Genomic DNA, 22,634 nt, shown 5'->3' on the forward strand with positions numbered 1-22,634 from the left:
GGGCCCTCGCGCCACTGGCCATACTTGTTAACGAATAGTTAGTGAAAGGCACAATCACCCCCGAACGGTTTGCCCGTTGTGCCTTTGCTTGCTTTAGTTAGCATCCCGAGTGATGCTCCCCACTAACACGATCCCACCTCAGGTAGTCTCGTCTGCAAGGATAACGGCTTGTTGAGTGGGTGTGCAAGAATTTTGCCATCACTCCCCTACAGTGCGCTGAAGACGCCGCTTAGATGGCACACCTCCTTTCTGCCCGATATGAGAAGATTGATAGCTCTTCGCCTGACTTATCATTCCAAAGACGCCGGAGTAATAATCTCCTGCTTGCACATGTGAGAGAAATCTATCCACGGAGATCCATTCTTGGAGAGTGTCTCGGGTTTCATCCTGCACTAGTATACTCGACATAACGATCTCGATTTCCTGTATCTTCAGCGTCCAGTGAGGGAGGAGCCGAAAGCAATGGATTCATTTGACCTTATCGTCATCGGCACAGGTACGTTGCACCTTCAGCACCTACCTGCTGCACCTACATCAACGATTTCAAGACTGATCTGATATGTCAAAGGCTGGTACGGCTTAGCTGCTGCCAAAACATACATTGAGCTGCATCCATCTGAGCATGTGGCAATTCTCGAGGCCAACTCCTCCATGGGAGGTGTTTGGGCCGAGGATCGTCTGTATCCCGGACTGAAATCCAACAACATGTTGGGCACTTATGAGTACCCTGACTTTCCGATGGATGAGGCTACCTATGGAGTAAAGCCTGGTCAGCACATTCCGGGGACTGTTCTGCACCGCTATCTCAACGACTATGCCAAGGAATTTGGTGTCTACGAGCGCACTCGCTTCAACACGAAAGTCGACTCTGCACAATCCACGGAGAATGGAGGCTGGCTCCTCAAAACATCATCTTCCGAAAACAGAACCTTCGAGACTAAAAAGTTGATAGTGGCCACAGGTCTAACCTCTCAGCCTTACATTCCGCAAGTCCCTGGTATGCCGGATTTCAAGGGTTCCTTGTTTCATGTCAGAGATTTCGCAAAGAAGGCGGCAACGCTGAAGGAAGCTAAGAATGCTGTTGTTGTTGGAGGTGCCAAGTCCGCTTGGGACGTAGCATACGCCTATGCCGAAGCTGGAGTCCAGGTCGACATGGTCATTCGCAAGTCGGGGCATGGGCCTGTCTGGATGGCCCCTCCCTATGTTACTCCTCTCAAGAAGTGGCTCGAGAAACTTGTTCACACGCGATTCCTGACGTGGCTCAGTCCATGCATCTGGGGTGACGAAGATGGATATTCTAGCATTCGACACTTCCTCCATGGAACCTTTGCCGGGCGAGCTATCGTTAGCACATTTTGGAAAATCTTGGGTAGCGACGTCGTTGCGCTCAACAAGTACGACTCGCACCCGGAACTGAAGAAACTGAAGCCGTGGGATCCCGCATTCTACGTTGGAAGCTCTTTAAGCATTCACAACTACCCTACTAGCTTCTTCGACCTTGTCAGGGAAGGAAAAGTGAGAGTCCACATCGATGAGATCACCGGCTTTGGAGCCAACTCTATCAGCCTGGCATCAGGCGAAACTCTCAAGGCCGACGTGGCCGTGATGGCCACTGGGTGGAAGAAGGAGCCTTCCCTCGACTTCTTGGGAGGCACGGAGACCGAGGTTGGACTGCACCACTCACCATCCGACTTGGAGGATTTGACCAAAGAAGCCGATTCCGAGATCCTCAAGCAATTTCCGAGCCTCAAGACCCAGCCAGAAAGGAAACGTGAACTCGAGGATGCGATAGCCGAGAGGATGAACCAGCCTTTGCGAATGTACCGGTTCATGGTTCCCCCAGCCATGGTTTCAAAGCGCAACCTGGCCTTTGCCGGGATGTTGTCTTGCATCACAACTTCTGTAGTTGCGACTGTCCAAGCAATCTGGATCTCCGCCCTCTTCGACGGCACATTGGACAGACTTCCCGCCTCGGAAGAAGACATCAAGTGGCAAACCGTCCTACACAGTCAATTCGGTCGGTGGCGATATCCCATCGGTTATGGTCCCAGATTCCCGGACTTTGTATTTGATGCTGTTCCGTATGTCGACATGTTGATGCGGGATATGAATCTGGACTCACATCGTAAGGCTGGTAAAATGGCGGATATGTTTGACCCGTACGGACCTGAAGATTATGTCGGCTTGATCGATGAGTGGAAAAAGGGTCATGAGGGAAGCCGAGCACCTCAACTTTAGTAGTAGCCGTGAAGAGTCTGCCCAACTGCTTGGAGGTTCTGTAGCGACATCGTGTCAAATACCATAACTCTCGGAAACCATATCCAGCAGGGTCTGCACCCTTACCAGGCAATGTTCACTTCAGGCTTCACGACCTCGTGTTGGCTCTTCGCCCATTGTTACGTCCTGTCTAGAGGCTTCACAAAGGTTCAGTAGATACTGCTTAGGTGTTGTTGGGTCCTGTAACAATGACTGTTGACGTATCTGCTGGGCCCAGTCGGGTCAGAGAAGTTCGGCCTGTCAAACGGCGGCCTGTCCGTGTGCTCAAATCTACCACCATCACCGATGCTGCATAAAAGATTTGTCCCCTACTGGTGTTCTTGGATATTGCTGGCTGGACATCGAGAAGCCTGCCACTTCCCTAAGGCCTTGCGCGACACACTCAGCAATATTCAATCAGGACACTAAAAGATACCAAAGGTTGGGCTGCTGTATGCCTGTGCCAGGACGGAGCGTATTGCAATGGAAACTAATGGCGCACCACCTGAACTGCAAGCAGCGAAGACAACGACATCAATCACACTCTCCTCGGACCTCGAAGAGCAAGTCCTCTCTAGATTCGATGACTTGGTGTCCAAGGGCGAGATTATCTATGAGCCTTCCAGGACCGACACAGTAGAAGATCGAGGGTTCAAGGTATGAGACTCAGAATAAACTCTTAGCCATTCTATGTCAAATCACTAATATCTCTTTCCTGGTCACAGTTCGAGTTCTGTCTAGCCCCTCATCTTCGCCGCAAGCCGATTACAGCCTCGGACGCTCCAGAAAGGAAATCTGGCCAAGGCAGCAATCCGTTCTTGAACCCGGATCCTAACTTTGTACTGTCAGCTGTCGGCCCGTCTCACCTACTACTACTCAACAAGTACTGCGTCTATCGACCAAGCCTGCTCCTGATCACTCGGCACTTCGCTCCTCAATCCGACAGCCTTGACGGCAGCGACCTCAAAGCCGCGTGGGCACTGTTGACTCACTTCGAGCACAAACACATGATGATCTTTAATTGCGGGTACGAAGCAGGCTCCAGTCAAGGGCATAAGCACATGCAGCTGTGGCGATACCCTGATGAAAGTGACATGGGATTCGAGCTGTTCCCCAGCAAGGCTACTTCAATGAGCGAAATTACTAGCGACATTGCGAACGTCCCACATCGGCATTTTGTCCTTCGACTTCCGGCAGAAGTTGATGAAGCTAAGCTTATGAAAGCTTACAGCGAGCTTCACCAGGCAGTCCAGGAATGCCACGCGGAGCACGGCGGCGGCCCGGCTTACAATGTTATTCTCGTGAAAGAATGGCTGTGCTTGATCCCCAGACGGCATTGTGGATTGGAGAAAGGAGCCGGTGCGAATGCTGCTGCAATGGTTGGCCTTGTATGGATTATCAGTAACGCCGAGAAGCAGATTTGGTCGGCTGAGTATTTCAAGTATCTGGGCTACTCCAGATAAAGCAGCGGATATATCGTGCTGGTTAGACGGGGGAAGTCGTGCATAGCCTAGCTCATGAAATGAACATAGAAATTAGAATAACGACAGACGTCTGACGAAGTCGTGGCAGTCTGCCTTCGTTGGCGGTGATCGTCGTCGCCTCTGCCTGCCTCGTGACTTTGTTGCCTGAATGCAAAGCTCCAACCCACAAACTCAATGCTTTCCAAAATCCCACGGAGAATGGCACAGAAATCAAAAGGAAACAATGAGGCTCGAACATGAAATGTGCAAAAACTCGGTATACCCCCTCCTTGGCAACAGTCGGGGCCCCCAACTGCTCTACCAAAGAGACATGTATACCTACAAAACCGAATCTAATCGGTTTGTATCAAGGGCTACCTCGGCAACGTCACCGGCCCGTGCTACTCTGACAACTAACCCCCGTACCCTCTGCATGAGACACTTGACGAGGTCAAGGCTTATGCAGCGAGTGTAGGGGGTCAGCTGTAGAGAACACGTGCTGTGACGCTGGCAAGGTACCTCGACCAACGCACCGAGCCCGGGTGGCCACCCAGGACTCGGATTGTTAGGGAGAATTGAGCGTTTGGCAATGATATGTCTGGTTTTTCTGAGACGCGGAGCTGTTGAATTGTTTGAGCCAATACACTGAGATGTAGGAGGAAGAGAGTTAATGGTAGTGGGTGGGCGGTGAGGTCCTCAGACTATATGGCAGATTGTCCAATCAGCAACAAAGCCTTCCCAGCCTTATCTGAGACGAGGCTGCACAGTTTTGTACCCCCATGATTAGCCGACTCGCCCTGCATTTTCCCAAGGCTCGCAACAAGATTGAGAACTGCCGCCGAAAATACACTCGACCGCAATCTGCGAAGGCAAGAAATGGGGAAAGGTGAGAATTTCTCTCACTGCCCGCTTCAGCAAGCTGACGGGCTCTCATAGGAACCGATAAACTCTATGTACGATCAATATTTTCCCACCAGCACACCTCCGCAACTAACACTCTCTAGATTACACACTCCGAATGGGCCTCGTCCGATGCATACTCAGCTTCAGCAGGCGCGGGCGTCCGCGCTGACACTAGCGGTCATGCGTACTTCAAGCGACTACCCTTCAACTTCTGCGCCTTGAGCCTCCAGCCCTTTACCACTCCCGTATGCACATCCGAAGGCATCATCTTCGACCATGAGAACATTATACGGTGGCTTCTAAAACATGACACCAATCCTACCGATGGCAAGCCGCTTAAGCAGCAAGACCTGATAAAATTGAACTTTGCGAAGAACGATGGCGGGGAGTATGTCGATCCAGTCACCTACAAGGTCTTCACGGACAACACACACATCGTCGCCATTAGACATGGCGACTCGGCCAATGCCTTCGCATATGATACGGTGGAAAGGCTGAATATCAAGGCGAAAATGTGGCGCGACTTGGTCTCCGACGAGGAATTCTCCAGAAAAGACATCATCACACTACAGGACCCGCAGAACATCGAGTCCCGGAACCTCAGCTCGTTCAAGTACCTGAAAGAAGGAGAAGACTCTGGCATACCCAAGGAAGAAGCATCCATCAATTCAGCCTCATTAGGTAGTGCTGCGGATCTGAAGATTATGAAAGCCAAGGAAGCCCTGGCTAAAGCCCGAGCCGAGCGTGCAAATGCCCAATCACTCGGTGCAAAAGACAAATTACAAACCTCCAACGTCTCGAGAAAGACCACAACAGTCTCAACGTCCAGACCAACACCATACAACGCAACAGGTCATACAACTGGACTGGCAGCGGCATCGTTGACCTCCACGGGCGTGACGCCGCACACATCAGCTGCTTTGGCCCTGATGTCCGACGAAGAATATCTGCTGAAGCGCGGCCGCGTCAAAGAGAAAGGCTATGTCCGTCTCTCTACGACCGTGGGCGATCTCGGCCTCGAACTTTACCCAGAATACGCCCCGAAGGCGGTCTGGAACTTCATTCGTCTAGCTCAAAAGGGGTACTACAACGGGATAATCTTCCACCGAAACATCCGCAACTTTATGATACAGACGGGCGACCCGACCGGGACCGGGCGCGGCGGCGCAAGCATCTGGGGCAAGAACTTCGAGGACGAGATTGAAGGCCCGCTCAAACACAACACGAGGGGCGTCGTTTCCATGGCGAACAAAGGCAAGAACACGAATAGTAGTCAATTTTTCGTCACCTACCGGGCCACGAGCCACCTGGACAGGAAACATACCATTTTCGGACGCGTGGTTGAGGATGACGGGACGTCAATGAACGTGCTGAAGAAACTCGAAGACACACCTGTGGATGCGAACGATAGACCGAAAGAAGAGATTAAGATCCTCGAAGCAGTTGTGCTGATTGATCCATTTGAGGAGTTTTGGAAGAACAAGGCGGAAAAGGAGCAGACTGAGAAAGATAAAGAGGAGCGAAGGAAAGATGATCGGACGACGTGGACCGGGAAACGGATACGAAATGATGGGACGATCGAGACTGACACTGGTGGTGGCGTGGGAAAGTACCTGAAAGCAGCGACGGCGAAGAACACCCAGCCTAACGAGGAGGATGAGATCGTCGAGTTCATTGATGAGCCCGAGGAACCGGTACGGAAGAAGATCAAAGGTGGTGGCTTTGGGAATTTCGATAACTGGTGATCCGAATCATGATGTCCATTAGTGTCTTGCTGCCAGGGTGCTAGGCTCGCTTCCTTTGCAGAGGATCATCGGGCATGCTAAAGTTTAGGGATAGAGGTGCCCATCTACCACCCGACGAAGTGTAATGGAGCTGCCATTCGATATCTCAGGGCTGGAATATGTCAACCATCGGCCGTTTGCTGTGAGTGCCCTCCCCACCGCTACTGCAGTACAAGGCTGCGCAAGGCTACGAAGTGAAGTCTGTACTGTCACCGATGATGGAATATTAGGGCCAGTGAATAAAGTCTTTCACTGCCCATCTTCAGCGGTGAAGCATGTTTGGACTCACAATGAAGACTCGGTTCCTTCACTTGCGGCCATATTCCTGCTCTTAACAGCCTGCGGCGCTTTTCTCGTTATCTCCATCCTGCATGGAAGCGACGTTTTGGCAAAGCGATTTCCAGACGTCCTTGTCCAGCATGTTCGGGGTCTCCCTGTCCTCACTCTACGCGGAGTTCTGATCGTTACGATCTGCTTCAGCCCAAGCAAGCCTGTGTCAACTCAGCGGTTCTGCTGCGTCAATCGAACCTCCATGATTTCCCTTCCATAGGTGAGCGGCTACCCTCCTAACATTCGTGAATATCGCGCTGATTGACCATAGCCTTCCACCGAGCAGTCCATCCAGCGCTGATCAGCCGACGAGATGACAGGAACACAGACTTCCTGTTGCGCCCGCTGCAATGCGCAGACGTCCAAGACCTGCCAGGGCTGCGCTGACGCTAGCGGCTGTGTTGACGGAGCAACAAAGACCTTTTATTGCGGCGTTCAGTGTCAAAAGGCGGACTGGCAAGCCCACAAGAAGACTTGCAGACGCTTGAAGGCACACAAGAGTTTATACCAAGCAGGCAAAGTCTTGAGAATTCTTTGGCTGGCCTTCCGCACCCACTCAAACTTCATCAACGTTGAAAAAGTCGAGAATGAGGGCGACAATATCACCTTTTGGGGGACACAAGGATTTTATGCGGATGAGCTCATCCTGAAGCCCTTTGCCCATCATCTCTTTGCCGACGGAAAGCTCAAGGAAGCCGTTCTCAATTATGGAGCATGCGCACACGCTTACAGTATCAACTATGTCGTTCGTTCGCTACTATCTGGTCAGTGCTTGATCTGATGCCTTCTGTTATGACTAAGAAGGGCTGACTTCGGTCGAAGATATATGTGACGATCTTGTAGAAGTGAAGTTCGCAATTGTCAACAAGCGGTACCGCGTTACTTATTTCCTCCGAGCGAATGCCTCAATGCCGTACCAAAAATGTACTTCCACCAACTTTTCTAAAAGCAAACATCAGTCACAAACTGCTGATCGGGAGCCAACTATTCATCACGTCTTTCGTGTCCGCCTTAAAGCCACAAAGGAGTACTTTGTCATCGACCTCTCCAATGCACAGTTCGGTTTCTTCGACACTGTTATACCTTGGGAAAAGTATCTTTCAGAGCGAGTTGCGGTGTTCAAGACCACCGATCCTCTTGGAACTTATGATTGGTTCAAGTGGTTGGGCCGGAGCGTCGAAACAGTCAGGGAATTCGACCTGAAGACCTTCACGGCCTTGCGACTTGAGCAATTATTCGAAGCTTGGCTGAGCGAGAATCACCTTACGACCGCACAGTTGATTGCGATGAGCGGAGCATCTTTCGCAGATAGGTGTGCTGAGTTGGAGAAGCATCTTTTCAATGGTTTGATTCAGACATACAAACAAGCAGAACAATTCTGTGATCTTGCATGGGCACTACGCGGCGAGACAAACCGCAAGGCGAAGTGGAATGAGACGATCGAGTTGCTGAAGAAGATTGGCCTTTTGGACAGAGCTTGCTCAGCAGACAACCAGCGATGGCTTCAGTCTTGCGGGTGGGTATTTGTTCGACATGCGCCGCCTCCATCGACCTCGAGCAGCTTGTCTACTGTCGTGTGATGACGACCTCGTTTGCTTTGATCCTGTGTATGGGCCGCATTAAGCAATGGGCTGCTTGGGCGAATTGAGATGTTTGATGTGATGGGAAAGCAAAGTGACGAGGAGAAGCGTCCGAAGAGAAATGGTCTACCGGTAACAAGAGTCGCTCCTGCAGTGGATTGATTGCGGGTTTGCTCGACGAACTGCATGTGTGCGATGCCGGACCTGTTGGAGTTGGTTATAGCCAGTTGAAGAGCACATATCACTTGTTGTTACAGCACCGGACTCAATCCTATCCAAATACAAGCTCTGCCAATCGCAGATTGTCCGATAGAATGCTCAAGGAGTACTGCGTACATGGCAGACGAGCAACTGACACACTCGTGCCGGCACGAGGCTGCGCGGCTGAACATCGGACGGAGCCTTGCATGCGCCTTGACCTTTCATTTTCATTGAACAAAGTTACTTTCCGCACGGCACTGCACTTTAGCTAGATACACTTCGATGTCCTGATCCGACCTCTTCGCCATGTCTCGCAGGTAAACAACCTCCCCTCAGACATTTCCCTTGGTGGCAAGATGTTGCGCTTCCTCAATTTCTTCCGCCGCGCGCCAACCCGGCCACTGACTTCCGCCGAACTCCTCATCGATGTCGGCATCACAGCCGTCGCAATGTACTCGAGCGTCGCGCTGATCGCGCATCATATAGTTGCGGTGGCTGTATGTCCTTCTTTCTTCTCTCTTTCTTTCTTTCTTCCTCCCTTTCCGCATAAGTATCAGGGGCTGGCCAGACCTTTCCTCCCCTTTCCGCACAAGTTTAGCAGGCGCTGACTAGCTCTTCTGCCTTTTTGCGCGAAATATAGAACAGCGAAGGCCCCTCCATGTACCCGACCATGTCCAGCGAGCTCTCATACACAATCTACCTGCGACGGCACAGGCACGGCAAAAACATCAGGGTCGGGGACGTCGTCGTCTTCGAGAACCCCGTCTTCCTGCGCGAGCGGGCCATCAAGCGTGTCATTGGTATGCCGGGCGACTATGTCGTGCGTGACCCGGCGCAGAGCCCGACGGTCGGCGGCGCACCGGTACCTGGATCTGCCGGCATCACGAGGCGAGTCGTTGGAGAGGATGCTTCTTCTGCGCGAGACGAACCCACCATGGTCCAGGTGCCCGAAGGCCACGTCTGGCTTGCGGGGGACAATCTATCGTACAGTCGCGACTCGCGCTTCTACGGACCTTTGCCCATGGCTTTGATCCAGGGAAAATGTATATACAACGGGGATGGGTGGTTCACTTGGACGAATTTAAGGGAACCGCGTCTTCTGCCAGTCTTGGAACCTAATCAGACTTCTCTGGAGCCTGTCAATGCCGAGGCTGTATTAGAAGGTGCAAAGCCTGATTGAGCACGTGGAATACTGGGAAAAAGATAAAATTGTACAGTCAGCGACAGGGGCGAGATCAGTCCCCGGTCTTATGGTACAGCGCCTCAAGGCTCGACTACCTAAAGCTAGGAGGATTGCGCCTTTTATACGGCAGAGGCTCGACCTTCTTCCTCTTAAGTTCGACATTGGCGCCCTCAATGCCGGCCCTTTGCATGACAGAGGCCATGGTGTCGTCCCATTGCGTCCGGAACAAGGATGCACTGATGGGAGTCAACATGTGGCGGCTCATGAAGCTGCGGGCCGAGAAACCATCTCTTTGAATCTTGCTCCTGGCAATCCCGAGGTCAATGGGGATGTTGTCTTTGTGTTGTAGGACGATGATGGACAATCTGTGATATGGACTACCTTTTTGTGCATGAGGTGGTAGCCAGGGAAGGAGGATTTGGTTGTCGGCGGATAATTTCGAGAGGTCAACCAGAGGCTCGGTCGGGGAGATGATGATGTTGGAAGCGAGGAAGTGGCATCTCGAGTCAAAGCTGTCCTTTTCTAAATTGGGCACGTCTGGATCGACGACGGCAATGGAGACCATTTTCTCGCCGCGGTCAAAGGCTTGCAGTGTAAGCTGGCATGGGTTCTCGCTGATATTCGACTGCACGAACTCTCCTGGTGGTATGGTCTTTTTGCCAAACGCAATTTTGACGTCCAGTATAGGATCGCAGGCTGGAATCACGTCTGGGACTACGTTCATCTGTGTGATCCTTTGGACCAGAATTTTCCGGGGGTAGTCTCGCCATTTTCGCTCTGCCAGATATCTGTAGATGGGTTTGTTCATGTCGCCTGCATTTGTCAGCTTAGCCATCTCCAAGTTTCGGAAGAGCACTCACCCTTGCCGTCTTCAAACCGTCTTTTGACGTTGGGATCATTGATATCGGCCAATATTTTCAGTCTTTCGAGCTCCGCGTGCATGCTCTTCAATCTCTTCTGCTTGTAGGTTTCACCACCAGGGAGGGTGCTTGGATCGACCTCTTGTAGTCGCGCAATCCGAGCTCTCTCCGTTTCGATCTTCTTCAGTTTCTCTGCTCTGTCCTCGATGAGGATTTTGCGGGCTTCTTGGAAGCATTGGTACGGTAATTGATCGAAAGGGACTCCGGGTGACTGTGCAAGCGCCGCGCGACGTCTTCGAGACCCGATAGGCTGGGTTCCGGCTCGATTGAGCTTGCGTTCGAGTCGTGGTACGAATACAGTAGCAGGATCTGGGTTCCGGTAGAAGGAGGGTCTTTGAACTTCTGCTTCCTGGCGTGCAGAGCTCGTCGTGGAGATGACACGTACAGCAGCGCTGGAGAACGGACTCTCGATCGCCAACGAGCGTAGAGAGTGCAGCAAAAGGGCACTAGGCGCTCGTGAAGGAGCCATGATGTGATGTTATGTTCGTTGACTGCTTCCCTGATGCAAAAGGCGAACTTGTACGGAGTATCCGTACTTGAGAAAAGTTTCCGCGCCGAAAGCTCAACAGTCAAGCTTGGCGTCGGCATGGAACGTTGCGAGGGCCGATGGGGGCGGAAGGACTAAAAGCGCGAGCGCGCCGTCAGACAGAGGGTCCTTTTCCCTACATACCTAGGTAGCGAGGTAGGTACCTAAGTAATAAGGTGGCATTCAAGGCGTTGTACGAGTAGGCCCTCTCATCGAGTTGTCGGACCATCAAGTTGCCCTGCTCCTTTGTTTTGACACTTTCGGGTGGCCTTACGTTAGACCTCGTTACTCAGCAGTCAAAGTCAGCAAACAAACCAGCCGGTAGGCATGATGATTCGTCTGAGCGTCGAACCCTTACTATTTTCGGTAAAGGGCACCTTCTACTCCGTACTCCGTACAGTATTTGGATCAACACATCTCGCAATTGTCGATTAAATCGATCGGTGACGAGTTATAATGTCGAATCCGCCGTGTACATCTGGGGAGACCTCATCAACTCCGCCGCCGCCGAAGCCAATGCTCCTTATGTAAACGTCTGTCTCAGTTTCCCATACCATTCTGTGCGTTTCGAAGAAAGTCAGTCAAGCCGGCAACAATGCCTTCGACTGTTGAAGAGCACTCCTCTGAGTCGACAACGACAGAGGAAAAGAGAGCGACGGACGATCACCAACATGTCCAGCCCAAAAGCCCGTCGCAACGACCTACACAGCCAGGGCTCTTCAAACGGTTGTGTATGAAAGCTGGGCTTGATGTCCCAACAGTTCTGATGATGCTGAAGTGAGGAGGCCTAGTCTCATGTGGACTAAACTGATGATTACAGGGGAGCCTTACCACCAACCATTGCTCTCGCGGCGTAAGTCCATCAGATCTACTAAGGCTCAGTGCTCACACTACCCAGATATCAGAGTGATGCCTGGGCTCGGGAGTACGGCGCGTTGGGATACCTGATCGCAATCATGTCCATCATATCACTACCAATTCTACCACGAGCAAAATTTGCTCAAAACATATTGATCTCGACCACTGCTATCTGTCTGTCAGCTGCCATGGCTTTGCTAACAATCCGGTGCGCCGTCTCTGCGCGAGGAACCAAGCCTCAAGCATCCGCGACGGGCACGTCCGGCGGCAAGGAGTCACTGGCATTTAGCTCGGCTGCCAACGCCACAGCAGCTGTCTGGCTATTCTTCAATCTGTGGCTCGCCAACACTATCAGGGCTTACCGGCCCCAGCTCATGATTGTCGCCATCCAGTACACGATTTTCGCTGTTATCGCTTCCACGTATGCTCCGGCCTTTCCCACCATGACTGCCGGGATCGATTTCGTGAAGAGGTTACTGAAGGTCTTTCTCACTGGGTTTGCCTTGGCCACTGGAACGTCGTATTTCATCCTACCAGTGTCTTCTAGGAAAATCTGCCAGAAGCAGATGGCTGGTGTTCTCAACCTGTTGAATGCAAGCATCAGCCTCCACACAACTTATCTTCATAGCATCTCGAACCATCAAACTGGAGTAAATACAGACTCCTGTGGAGAGGGCGGTGCGGTGAAGCAGACGGCGGACTCGGCTGCATCTGCGAAGCATGCCCAAGAGATTGCCACCAAGCTCAAAACGGCCCTTCAAGAAGCGTCGAAGCTGTTTGGAATGCTAAGAATCGAGATCAGCTTTGCGAAGAAAGAAATGGGGTTCGGAAAACTGCGGCCTGAAGACTTCTCCACCATCTGGAGACGGTTGCAGCAAGTTCTTCTACCAGTGGCAGGCTTATCTACTTTCGCCGATATTCTACAATCAGTCAGACAGCATAAGGCTGAAGGAGAAAACCTGATCGAAGATGCGACTACATTAGAAGCTGTTAGACGTCTGGAAGCCGACGAGTGGCAAGAAGTGGTGGCCATGTCCCGTGAACCTTTCCGTAGGGTGAAAGAGAGCCTTGCTGGTGGCATAGCTCACGTACAGTACGTGCTCGAGCTCGTTCCACGCCCTAAATTCGCAAAGCAGGACGTCGAGAAAAGGGCAGATGCACCGCCTGCTCCAGGAGATCCCAATTTTGCCGAGCACCTCAGGGCCGAAATCAGACTGTTTCAACAACATCGAGAAGGAACAATGCGGAGATGGTGCGAGAGGAAAGGGATCGACGTACCCGCCAAATTCTGGGAAGATCCATCAGCTCAATACAGCTTCAAAGACTCCGAATCCCTAGATGAAATCGTACGCAGCAAGCAGAACCATCAGCAGCTATATTTGATCTTGTACCTCGAGTATCTGCTTTATTCCATGTGCCGGTCAGTCTTGGCCTTGGTGCTCTTTGCAGACTCCAAGGTTCAAGATGGCACAATGAGCAAGAAACGATTCATCTTTCCAGGCTGGAGACGGATAACGAAGCTCCTCCAACACATGTTCACGCAAGAAGACTCCGAACCCGCTTTGCCGGATGCAGACTCTACTGGCATCATAATCTGGCCCGGCGATTCCCTCTCTAGGCGAAAAGACCCAGAGCACTTATCCCCGACAAACTGGTATCAGCGTGTCACCGACCATTTACGCGTGATTCCTCGCTTCCTCGGCTCCGACCAATCTGCATACGGCTTCCGCGCGGCCGTTGCCAGTCTGTCTCTGGCGATTCTCGGCTTCCTCAAGCCCACGCACAACTTCTATCTGGAGCAGCGCGGCATCTGGGCGGTCATCATGATCGCGATCAGCATGGGTCCCACCGCTGGCGCCGGCGTGCAAGGCTTCCTCTTGCGGATTGCCGGCACGGTGGTCGCTATGGTCGTTTCCATCACGATATGGTACATGGCGGACAAGAAACCAGCGGCCATCATTCCCTTATCGTACCTTGCCTTCGTATGTGGGTTTTACGTCATCTTAAAGAAGCCCAAATATCTCATTACGGGTGTGATAGCGACCGTCACCATCGTTTTGATCGTGGGCTACGAGTTGCAGAACCTCAAAATCGGGACCGCGGCCCTAACTTCGAACGGCCAGCGCTTCTACAAGGTCCATGTGCTCGCGCCGTACCGGCTGGCCACGGTCGTCACGGGGCTCGCCGTCGCGTTTATATGGACGTACCTGCCCTTTCCCGTGACGACGCACGCGACGCTACGCAAGGACCTGGGAGCGACGCTGTACCTGCTCGCGAACTATTATGCGTGCACGCACAGCACGGTCGAGATGAAGTTGCGGCTGGGCGCGCAAGCGAACGATAGCAGCAAGAACAGCCCGATGGGGAAACTCGATAAGGCGAGGACGAAGTGTTTCGAGAAGATGTTGGGCATGATGAACCGATTGAGGGAGCACTCGAGTTTCACGACGTACGAGCCCACGTTTGGCGGGAAGTTCCCGAAGCAGACATATGACGAATTGATTGCGCATTTGCAGAGCCTGTTCAATTACATGGCGCTCATCAACTTCAGTTCTCAAGCTTTTGTGACTGGCGAGAGTGGTGCCGGCGAGAAGGGCGCATCGGACGTGGGCAGACAACAAGCGCAGGACGAGAGCGAGTGGCTGGCCGATTTCCGACGACTCACGGCAAAAACGCGCGTGACAAGCCGCGAACTCACAAGTACACTGTGTCTTGTGGCGGCGAGCATGGCAAACGCGCAACCACTGCCCCCGTACGTGCGCGTGCCGCCGCCGATCCATCTGGCGGACCAGCTGGCCGTTATTGACCCCCAGATCCTCAGCGTGCAGCATATCAACGAGCCGTGCTACGCCGCTTTTGCGGTGCTGGAAATTGCGAGCGTGCTGATCATGCAGGAGACCGCTGGAGTGCTGGGCAAGGTCAAGGAGTTGGTCGGTGAGGTGGATTTTTCGTTACATATGATCGAGTCCGGAGGGTCGAGTAGTAGTGGTTCGATGAATGGGCTTGGGAAGGGCAAGGCGGATTGATTCCATCCTCATAATGTATTGGTACCCTATGTGCATAGGACCAGCCTCGGACTGGTGTATCGAATGGTGATGAACATTTTTCGGGGATCGTTCCAGGTATTTGCAAACATGAAAAGGTAGACGGAAAAGAGGCTCTCGGAAGAAAATGGTTTGGACGGAAGCCATCCTCTCCAACAGCATCTGTCGTGGCCGTAGTGTACATGCATGCACTCCCCTTTCGCATCTCGTGCTACAAAATCGTGTATGTAAAATATCCAGGGTATCTCAAGAAGTAAAGACAACGACTGAAAACAATAGACGGACTCATTAAAGCCGTCTCAAGCCACCAACGCCGCTGCTAGCATGTCAATTCCCAGATGAACAAAGAGTAGCAAGCCATTTTGCTCTCCAACCTTCGCGCCCATGGCCCCTTTTCCAAGCAAAAGTCCTGTCCGGTAGAGTGCGGCGAGGATTACGATTTGGTTTAGTCCGACCTATTTCGCCTCCAAAGTCAAAACAGCCTGGTCACAGAGCCAGTGGCGTTTCAGATGCTCACTTGAACATGCTGTCAAAGTCGAAATCCATATTTTCCATATTTTCCATACTGTCCATATTGTCCATGTTATCCATGTTGTCCATACCGCCCATATTCATCATGCCGCTGTCGACAAAACTGACACTATTGTCAAAGTTCATGTCGCTTGAATTGAGGAGCTCGTCGAATTCGTTTGGCCCCAAAGCTGGAAGACTGAAGTCATTGGGATTGAGTGGTGGTGGCAGGTTGTTGTCCGCTGGCCCAGACCCTCCCGTCCCGGCATCACCGCCAGCAACCATATTTGTAGTTCCAGGCATATTGAAGCTGTCGTCGCCAGCTTGATTCGCATAAGACTCCAGGCCTGGAAGTAGCGAGTTCAAAGAAGCGTCTTGCACAGCAGCAGCGTCGAATCCGTCATCCAGATTACTCATGTCGAAATTCATGTCGTTGCCTGCACCTGCCATCATGTCTGCAGTGGGCTCTCCAAACATCGATACAAAACTGAAATCTTCGTTGCCGCCAGCAGACATATCTTGCGGAGTAGCCTTGGGATAGTCTTCAACATTCTGCTGAATTGCAGAAGTCTCTGGGACTGCAGGTTGTTCAGGCGGCTTCTCTGGCACCTTGGCTGGCGGCATAGCTGGAGATTGGGATTTCTTGACCTTAGGCTTAGTCGGTGCTGGAGGTTTCTCGACCGGTTTGGGTACACTTGGCTTCTTTGCTGCCTTTGGAGACACCTGGATCTTCGCACTGGGAGCGGCAACGGGAGCTTTCGGAAGCTGTGGTTGTGAAGGTTCTTTCTGTTTCTGTGGTTGCTGTGACGGCGCGGATTTCTCCAGTTCGCCGGTTTTCACTCGCTTCGTCGCATTCTCTTGATCAGTCTCTTGAGGCTTCCCTTGCGCCCCTTCGACCTCGTCACGTTTTCTCTTCGCACTTGCTGCACTGTCTTCCCTAGCTTTTGCTTCTCGACGCGCTCTGTTTTGCGCCAGTTTGTGTTCTAGATACCATTTTGCGTCGAGGATTTGTATTTCGCAATCATCCAGCGCATCTTGAAACTTCTTAGCGGTCTCGACAAGGACGGCTCGCGTAGAGTGGGCGTAGTTCAGAGGGTCTTTCATGGCATAGGCGATCCGTGTTACAGAGCCATTGAACATGCCTTCTACCGTTTTCATCGGGTCGTAGGCGGGTTTGGTCGCGGCCATGACGACGATGGCATTCGCAAGGAGACGGCGAAAATGGCCGGGAGAAGAATCGAAGAAGTCGGGCGCTGTAGGCAAAGAGCTGGCTACGGAAAGAGAGACACCATTCTTTCCACCTGCAGTTTGAATAAAGTCGGGCGACTTGACCACGTTGGCGCCGGTTGGAAAAGTGTCAGTGTCAAGTTCGTGATGATGGACGGCAGTGGGGTCGAATCAACGGCTGGCACCAGGCTGAAGTGGAAGTCCGGGCACGGAGAAGGCGCAGGCGCAGACGCGGATACAGAAGCACAGGGGCCAGGGCATCTTTTGGGGGCCTATAGGGTGTTCGCTGGAGGGTTTCTAGGTGGGCTGGTTTGACTTTGGGACTAAGCCCGAGCCTAAAAGGACCAGCCGAGTCCCGAAGAAGCTAACCACCTCACCCAGTGAGCCCAGCAGCAGTCACATCACACCTTATCTGGGGCTGCGGCCTTGGTCCAACTTCCATCGGTTTTGCTGCTTTCTTCTGTACACCTTTCTCATCCTATCTTCAACCACTAGCTTGTCCGTTCTTCTTCTTTCCTCTTCATCTTCGTCGAGTCGCTTGGAATTCGTGCATTGCAAGTTTGGGCGTTGGGAAAAGAATTTGAGCGATTCCTTATCTCTCTTCCTTTTCCTAAAGTCTTCATCTCATCAACTTCATCAGCTTTTTGGTGCTGCTCTGATTTGCTTTGCTGCGCATTCTCGAGTTTCAGCCGCCGCCGCCGCCGTGCTGCCTGCCTGCTTTTGTCTCATCTCGGCGCGACCACTTTCACGACCGGCGTACAACTACCACTCATACAAACATACTTCTCCTCTTTCCTCCAAGTCCTTCTGCGTTGTCAAAGCATCTCCTACTTGTTCAACATTTTGGCGCTGCTCCCTGGGTTGGCTTCTCATCTGATAGCGACTTGTCTTCGCCTTTCTCGAGCGGAATTTCGTTACTTACGACTCCACCTCCCCGCAATACCATCCACGCGAACATACATCTACTACTGAGCTCCTACCATATAATCTTGCACCAAGTCATTTGCTCGAGTTTTATCTGTGGTTCTTTCAGCTGTCAGAAAAAGGCGCACTTCTCAAAATGACGGAGAACATTACACCCGCGACACTGCCACCACCGCCATCCACCGCCGGCGCTCCAGGTTACGATGGCCCTCCTGGAAGCAATGGTCACACCGGCACTCCTATGGGACCACCTGCGCTACCTCCAGTCGTCATCCCTCAGAACAATAACCCCGTCCCAACACCTGCGACCCCGGGCACTGCCATCTCCCCTTCTTCTGGCGGAGTTGTTCGCAGAGCTGCGCCCGAACCGAATAAGAGAGCACTTTATGTGGGTGGCCTCGATCCTCGGGTTACAGAAGACGTTCTGAAGCAGATCTTTGAAACCACCGGACATGTGGTCAGCGTCAAGGTCATACCAGATAAGAATGTGAGTATGCTGGCAACGCAAGACGGCTCTCGCGTTAACAGTGAGGAGCAGTTTAACTCTAAAGGCTTCAACTATGGGTTCGTCGAATACGATGACCCTGGTGCTGCTGAACGAGCCATGACCACTCTGAACGGACGCCGAGTTCACCAAGCTGAAATTCGCGTCAACTGGGCATACCAATCGAACAGCTCCAACAAGGAGGACACCTCTAATCATTTCCACATTTTCGTGGGTGATCTGAGTAATGAAGTCAACGACGAAGTGCTATTGCAGGCGTTTTCTGCGTTTGGTTCCGTTTCCGAAGCACGAGTCATGTGGGATATGAAGACTGGTCGCACTCGAGGCTATGGTTTTGTTGCGTTCCGTGAAAGACAAGACGCTGAAAAGGCACTCTCGTCCATGGACGGCGAGTGGCTGGGCAGTCGAGCCATCCGTTGCAACTGGGCAAATCAAAAGGGGCAGCCGTCCATCTCTCAGCAGCAAGCTATGGCTGCCATGGGCATGACTCCAACCACTCCCTTTGGCCACCACCACTTCCCTACTCAGGGGGTTCAGTCTTACGAGATGGTCGTCAATCAAACTCCTAGCTGGCAGACAACTTGCTACGTTGGTAATCTTACGCCCTACACAACACAGGCGGATCTCGTCCCGCTGTTTCAGAACTTTGGCTATGTGGTTGAGACACGATTCCAGTCAGACCGCGGGTTTGCCTTCCTCAAAATGGATACGCATGAGAACGCAGCAATGGCAATCTGTCAGTTGTCGGGCTATAATGTCAACGGAAGACCCTTGAAATGCTCTGTAAGTTCTATCACGGGGATTCGATGGCGGACTGTCTAACAATAGCAGTGGGGCAAAGATCGTCCTCCGACTGGTCAGTTCGATGCCTATTCACCACAGACTTCCATTGGCTCTGCGACAACTCCTGGAGGCTACAATCCAGCCTCTCCATATTTTCCGCAGTATGGTGGTCCAGGACCCATGACTCCTCAAGGTACGATGACCACGTCAGAGGCAAGAACACGGCTAACGTTCCCTCAGGCCCGAGCCCTGGCGCACGCGGTACATGGGATTCCAACCATCTCCCGAGCCCCTACACCCAATCCCCTCAATCGGCTTTCGGACAGGTTCCCCCATCGGCTGGAGGATACGGTCGTGCTTCAGGTCCACCGGCTGGAATGTACCAACAACCCCCTCCGTCGTATGGTAATAACTACCAGGGATATCAGGCATAACTTGTGACATCGTGGAAGCCTTGTTGTGTTTTCCAATCAGATTGATTATTGCTATGAGCGTTCTGTTCAAGTTACGACAAGCCTCGCCGACCTTTATGAAAACTAGATGGGGGCAATCCAAGCGAGCACGAATATTGGAATCGTCGTCAAATTGTAGTCAAGGAAATCAGTGATTAGCAGGATACCCAATCAAAAGCGATATACTTGTTCTCTCCTTTAGTATATGTCCTAATATACTGCATCATCGTAGATGGGTCAAGTGCAGCCGTGTGAATTGGACTGCTGGTGCTTCGAAGCAGATTACCGCTTTAATGCACCTCTCACACTTCTTGACTCAGCCTTGCGCAGCCTCGCATTGGCGCCAAGCCGCTAATGGTTTTCCTTAAACGCCATTTCGACGCGATACGCGTTGGGCCTCATGAGGTTGCGCTTTTAGTGTCCAAAGTGCCGTGGTTCCAAAACATCTTTTTTGCTCCATAGACCCCGGTCGTTCTTCCCTCTCAAGACCTCCCCTCTCTTACATGCACCTTCTCTCGGCCACCAAGTTCCTGCGGTCTCCGAATGGCGCCTTGAGATCTCCTACGAGGTTCATTGATGCCATCATGTTGAATCGAGCAGTGAATCGATATGCATCAACTTCGCAAGGAGAGAAAACGCAATCACCTCTTCGCTTGAATGCTGCGGCAGCCAATGTCCCTCGAGAATCTGCTTCGAATGGTCAGAAACGGAAATTTGATCGAAGCATGAGTACCGCCAGCAGCTTGGGTTCGCTTCACCAACAGTCCTTCGACGAGAACAGTCCTCCCGGTGGCTACATCGACCTGACCTCCCCTGAGAAGCGCTCCGACATCCGCTATCCCTCTCTTCATAATCTAGAATGTGAGGCATACCCCAAGCTTCCTCCACTGCCGAAAGGCTCTCCTGGACAGCCTTCCAGTAGCGCCCCTGTACCATGGTCTTCATCCCCCGAATCGCATTACAATAAACCAAACACAAGTATAATGACGAAAGAGTCGCCATCTCCGGAACCTGCCAGGCCCAAGAAACGAAAGGTGCTCCCTTCTACGTTCTCTTCGACAAGTTCAAGATATGGCATAACCGACGAGACGAGTGATCATGCAGTATATGGGGATAAGAGCAAGTGGGCGGGTACAAAGCATGACGAAGAGCATACTGGCCGCTTTGAAAAGTACTCTGCTTCAAAGCAGTTGACAACTGGGAATGGGTTAGATAAGGCGTCGGTCACCATGTCAGACATGTTACAAAAAGCGCCTTCGGTTCGTCAGCGGTCTAACACACCCGTATCACGGCCGTCAACATCTTCTGACCGAACCATTTCATCCTTTGCGAAATCGACCAATACCCAGAAGGCGACGATTGACAGACTACCGGAACCGTTTCTCAGCGATGAACAAAAAGCTGTCATGAAGGCGGTCATGGAGGAGGGAAAGAGTGTCTTCTTTACGGGCTCTGCTGGCACAGGAAAGTCGGTGCTCATGAGAGCCATAATCGCTCAACTGAAACACAGATACCGGAAAGAGCCTGACCGTATCGCCATCACAGCTTCAACGGGTCTGGCGTCGTGCATTCTGGAGGGCCAAACACTTCACAGTTGGTCAGGCATCGGCTTGGGCAAAGAGCCTGCACCGGAGCTGGTCAAGAAGATCAAACGGAATCAGAAATCACGACAAAAATGGCTGAGAACGAAGTTCCTTATCATTGATGAGATATCCATGGTGGATGGCCAGCTCTTCGACAAACTCGAGCAAGTTGCTAGGACAATACGAAACAACGGCCGGCCGTTCGGTGGTATACAGTTAGTCGTGACAGGCGACTTTTTCCAGCTTCCTCCCGTTCCAGACAAGAACTCGACTGCCAAGTTTGTGTTCGATGCCGTGACCTGGAATACTTGCATTCAGCATACCATTCTTCTGACGCACGTCTTCCGGCAAAAGGACGAGCACTTTGCAAGAATGCTGAATGAAATGCGGCTCGGGAAAATGAGTGCCGCCACGATCCGCGAGTTCAAATCGTTGTCAAGGCCCCTCAATTTCCGGGACGAGCTCGAGGCCACTGAACTGTAAGCATGTTGTCACTGCCAACGACGTCCACTAACCACTCCCAGGTACCCACGTCGTGAAGAAGTCGAAAGTGCTAACCAGAACCGGATGCGCAAGTTGTCTGGACAAATCATGACATATAACGCTGTCGACTCGGGTATCCAGGACCTGACTGTTCGAAAGAATCTTCTTGCCAATTTCATTGCTCCAGAAGTCCTCGAGCTCAAGAAAGGCTCCCAGGTCATGTTGATCAAAAACATCGACACTCAACTAGTCAACGGTTCTTTAGGCATTGTCCAGTCTTTCATGGACGAAGGCACCTTCTTCGCCTATAAAGAGGACGAGCCCACATTCCTCTTAGCACATGAACCCGGTGATGGCGATGATTCAGACGACAAGGCCGCCGCACGTGAGAAGATCCAGGCTGCCCGAATGAAGTCTCAAGGCGCAGGTGCTGGTTCCACGAGGTTGTGGCCAATGGTTCGATTCAATCTGCCCGATGGCACATCGCGCAGCATGCTTTGCTCTCCAGATGAATGGAAGACTGAATCCCAACAAGGAGAGGTCATTGCCAAACGGGTGCAGGTTCCATTGATCCTCGCATGGGCCCTCTCGATTCACAAGGCTCAAGGACAAACTCTCAGCCGAGTCAAGGTCGACCTCGGGAAGGTGTTCGAGAAGGGACAAGCCTACGTTGCATTGAGCCGTGCAAGAAGCAAGGAAGGCTTACAAGTGCTTCGCTTTGACGAACGCAAGGTCATGGTCCACGCGAAAGTTCTTGAATTTTACTCCAAGTTGTCTGGTCATGAGACATTGGTAAAGCAAGTCACGGCCAGCGTTGGCGAGACATCTACCATTGCCAAGAAAGAGATTGTCAAGAAAGCTGGGGAGCAATGTGTGGAAGAGGATGAGTTCGGGGACGATTTCTCCTACGAAGAAATGCTGGAATTAGAATCGCAGATGATGCGGGCAAGCGGTACTGTATAGAATAGTCTCTCGGAACGACCTGGTATATCATTGCTGTGGAAAGTTACATATGGTAAAGCACAGGAGCAGTACTTTGAATGGTCCGTAGAGTGGCAGGATGTAGCGCGCAGTATCTGGGAGCATGATTCAACGCGGTATACCTTATTGAAGAGACCT

General features: G+C 52.0%; 9 protein-coding genes across 12 annotated transcripts; 7 read left to right on the forward strand and 2 right to left on the reverse strand.

Moving 5' to 3' along the window:
• Positions 1–25: 25 nt before the first annotated feature.
• On the forward strand, positions 26–2,471 carry PV05_00338 (uncharacterized protein). The gene is made up of 2 exons (XM_013465224.1): positions 26–496; positions 569–2,471. Exons 1-2 carry the CDS (start codon positions 463–465, stop codon positions 2,236–2,238), a joined length of 1,704 nt encoding a protein of 567 aa, XP_013320678.1. The 5' UTR covers positions 26–462; the 3' UTR covers positions 2,239–2,471.
• A 100-nt stretch (positions 2,472–2,571) lies between these two features.
• Positions 2,572–3,802, forward strand: PV05_00339 (uncharacterized protein). The gene is made up of 2 exons (XM_013465225.1): positions 2,572–2,913; positions 2,982–3,802. Exons 1-2 carry the CDS (start codon positions 2,740–2,742, stop codon positions 3,717–3,719), a joined length of 912 nt encoding a protein of 303 aa, XP_013320679.1. The 5' UTR covers positions 2,572–2,739; the 3' UTR covers positions 3,720–3,802.
• A 793-nt stretch (positions 3,803–4,595) lies between these two features.
• Positions 4,596–6,367, forward strand: PV05_00340 (uncharacterized protein; the record flags this gene model as incomplete). The annotated part of the gene is made up of 3 exons (XM_013465226.1): positions 4,596–4,605; positions 4,656–4,672; positions 4,724–6,367. The coding sequence occupies 3 exons, from the start codon at positions 4,596–4,598 to the stop codon at positions 6,365–6,367; spliced, it is 1,671 nt and encodes a 556-aa protein (XP_013320680.1).
• A 682-nt stretch (positions 6,368–7,049) lies between these two features.
• On the forward strand, positions 7,050–8,316 carry PV05_00341 (uncharacterized protein; the record flags this gene model as incomplete). Its single annotated transcript, XM_013465227.1, has 2 exons — positions 7,050–7,500; positions 7,559–8,316. The coding sequence occupies 2 exons, from the start codon at positions 7,050–7,052 to the stop codon at positions 8,314–8,316; spliced, it is 1,209 nt and encodes a 402-aa protein (XP_013320681.1).
• A 478-nt stretch (positions 8,317–8,794) lies between these two features.
• On the forward strand, positions 8,795–10,566 carry PV05_00342 (signal peptidase I). The gene is made up of 2 exons (XM_013465228.1): positions 8,795–9,014; positions 9,158–10,566. The coding sequence occupies exons 1-2, from the start codon at positions 8,874–8,876 to the stop codon at positions 9,695–9,697; spliced, it is 681 nt and encodes a 226-aa protein (XP_013320682.1). The 5' UTR covers positions 8,795–8,873; the 3' UTR covers positions 9,698–10,566.
• PV05_00343 (uncharacterized protein) lies at positions 9,665–11,351 on the reverse strand. Its single transcript, XM_013465229.1, has 2 exons — positions 10,561–11,351; positions 9,665–10,513 (listed from the first exon to the last, which is right to left on the reverse strand). The coding sequence occupies exons 1-2, from the start codon at positions 11,087–11,089 to the stop codon at positions 9,792–9,794; spliced, it is 1,251 nt and encodes a 416-aa protein (XP_013320683.1). The 5' UTR covers positions 11,090–11,351; the 3' UTR covers positions 9,665–9,791.
• A 232-nt stretch (positions 11,352–11,583) lies between these two features.
• On the forward strand, positions 11,584–15,112 carry PV05_00344. Of its 3 annotated transcripts, XM_013465232.1 has the most exons (3): positions 11,584–11,923; positions 11,967–11,999; positions 12,045–15,112. In XM_013465232.1, exons 1-3 carry the CDS (start codon positions 11,742–11,744, stop codon positions 15,028–15,030), a joined length of 3,201 nt encoding a protein of 1,066 aa, XP_013320686.1. In that variant the 5' UTR covers positions 11,584–11,741; the 3' UTR covers positions 15,031–15,112. The 3 variants fall into 3 exon arrangements, with proteins under 3 accessions (XP_013320686.1, XP_013320685.1, XP_013320684.1); XM_013465231.1 differs by having other exon boundaries at positions 11,584–11,999; XM_013465230.1 differs by having other exon boundaries at positions 11,967–15,112.
• A 4-nt stretch (positions 15,113–15,116) lies between these two features.
• PV05_00345 (uncharacterized protein) lies at positions 15,117–16,893 on the reverse strand. The gene has a single exon (XM_013465233.1). The coding sequence runs from the start codon at positions 16,744–16,746 to the stop codon at positions 15,562–15,564; it is 1,185 nt and encodes a 394-aa protein (XP_013320687.1). The 5' UTR covers positions 16,747–16,893; the 3' UTR covers positions 15,117–15,561.
• Positions 16,894–17,235: 342 nt separating this feature from the next.
• On the forward strand, positions 17,236–19,674 carry PV05_00346. Of its 2 annotated transcripts, XM_013465234.1 has the most exons (4): positions 17,236–18,196; positions 18,245–18,997; positions 19,046–19,190; positions 19,238–19,674. In XM_013465234.1, the coding sequence occupies exons 1-4, from the start codon at positions 17,846–17,848 to the stop codon at positions 19,429–19,431; spliced, it is 1,443 nt and encodes a 480-aa protein (XP_013320688.1). In that variant the 5' UTR covers positions 17,236–17,845; the 3' UTR covers positions 19,432–19,674. The 2 variants fall into 2 exon arrangements, with proteins under 2 accessions (XP_013320688.1, XP_013320689.1); XM_013465235.1 differs by having other exon boundaries at positions 17,236–18,997.
• Positions 19,675–22,634: the final 2,960 nt, after the last annotated feature.

The sequence above is a fragment of the Exophiala xenobiotica genome, assembly GCF_000835505.1.
Source record: "Exophiala xenobiotica strain CBS 118157 unplaced genomic scaffold supercont1.1, whole genome shotgun sequence".
Taxonomy (NCBI): Eukaryota; Fungi; Ascomycota; class Eurotiomycetes; order Chaetothyriales; family Herpotrichiellaceae; genus Exophiala; species Exophiala xenobiotica.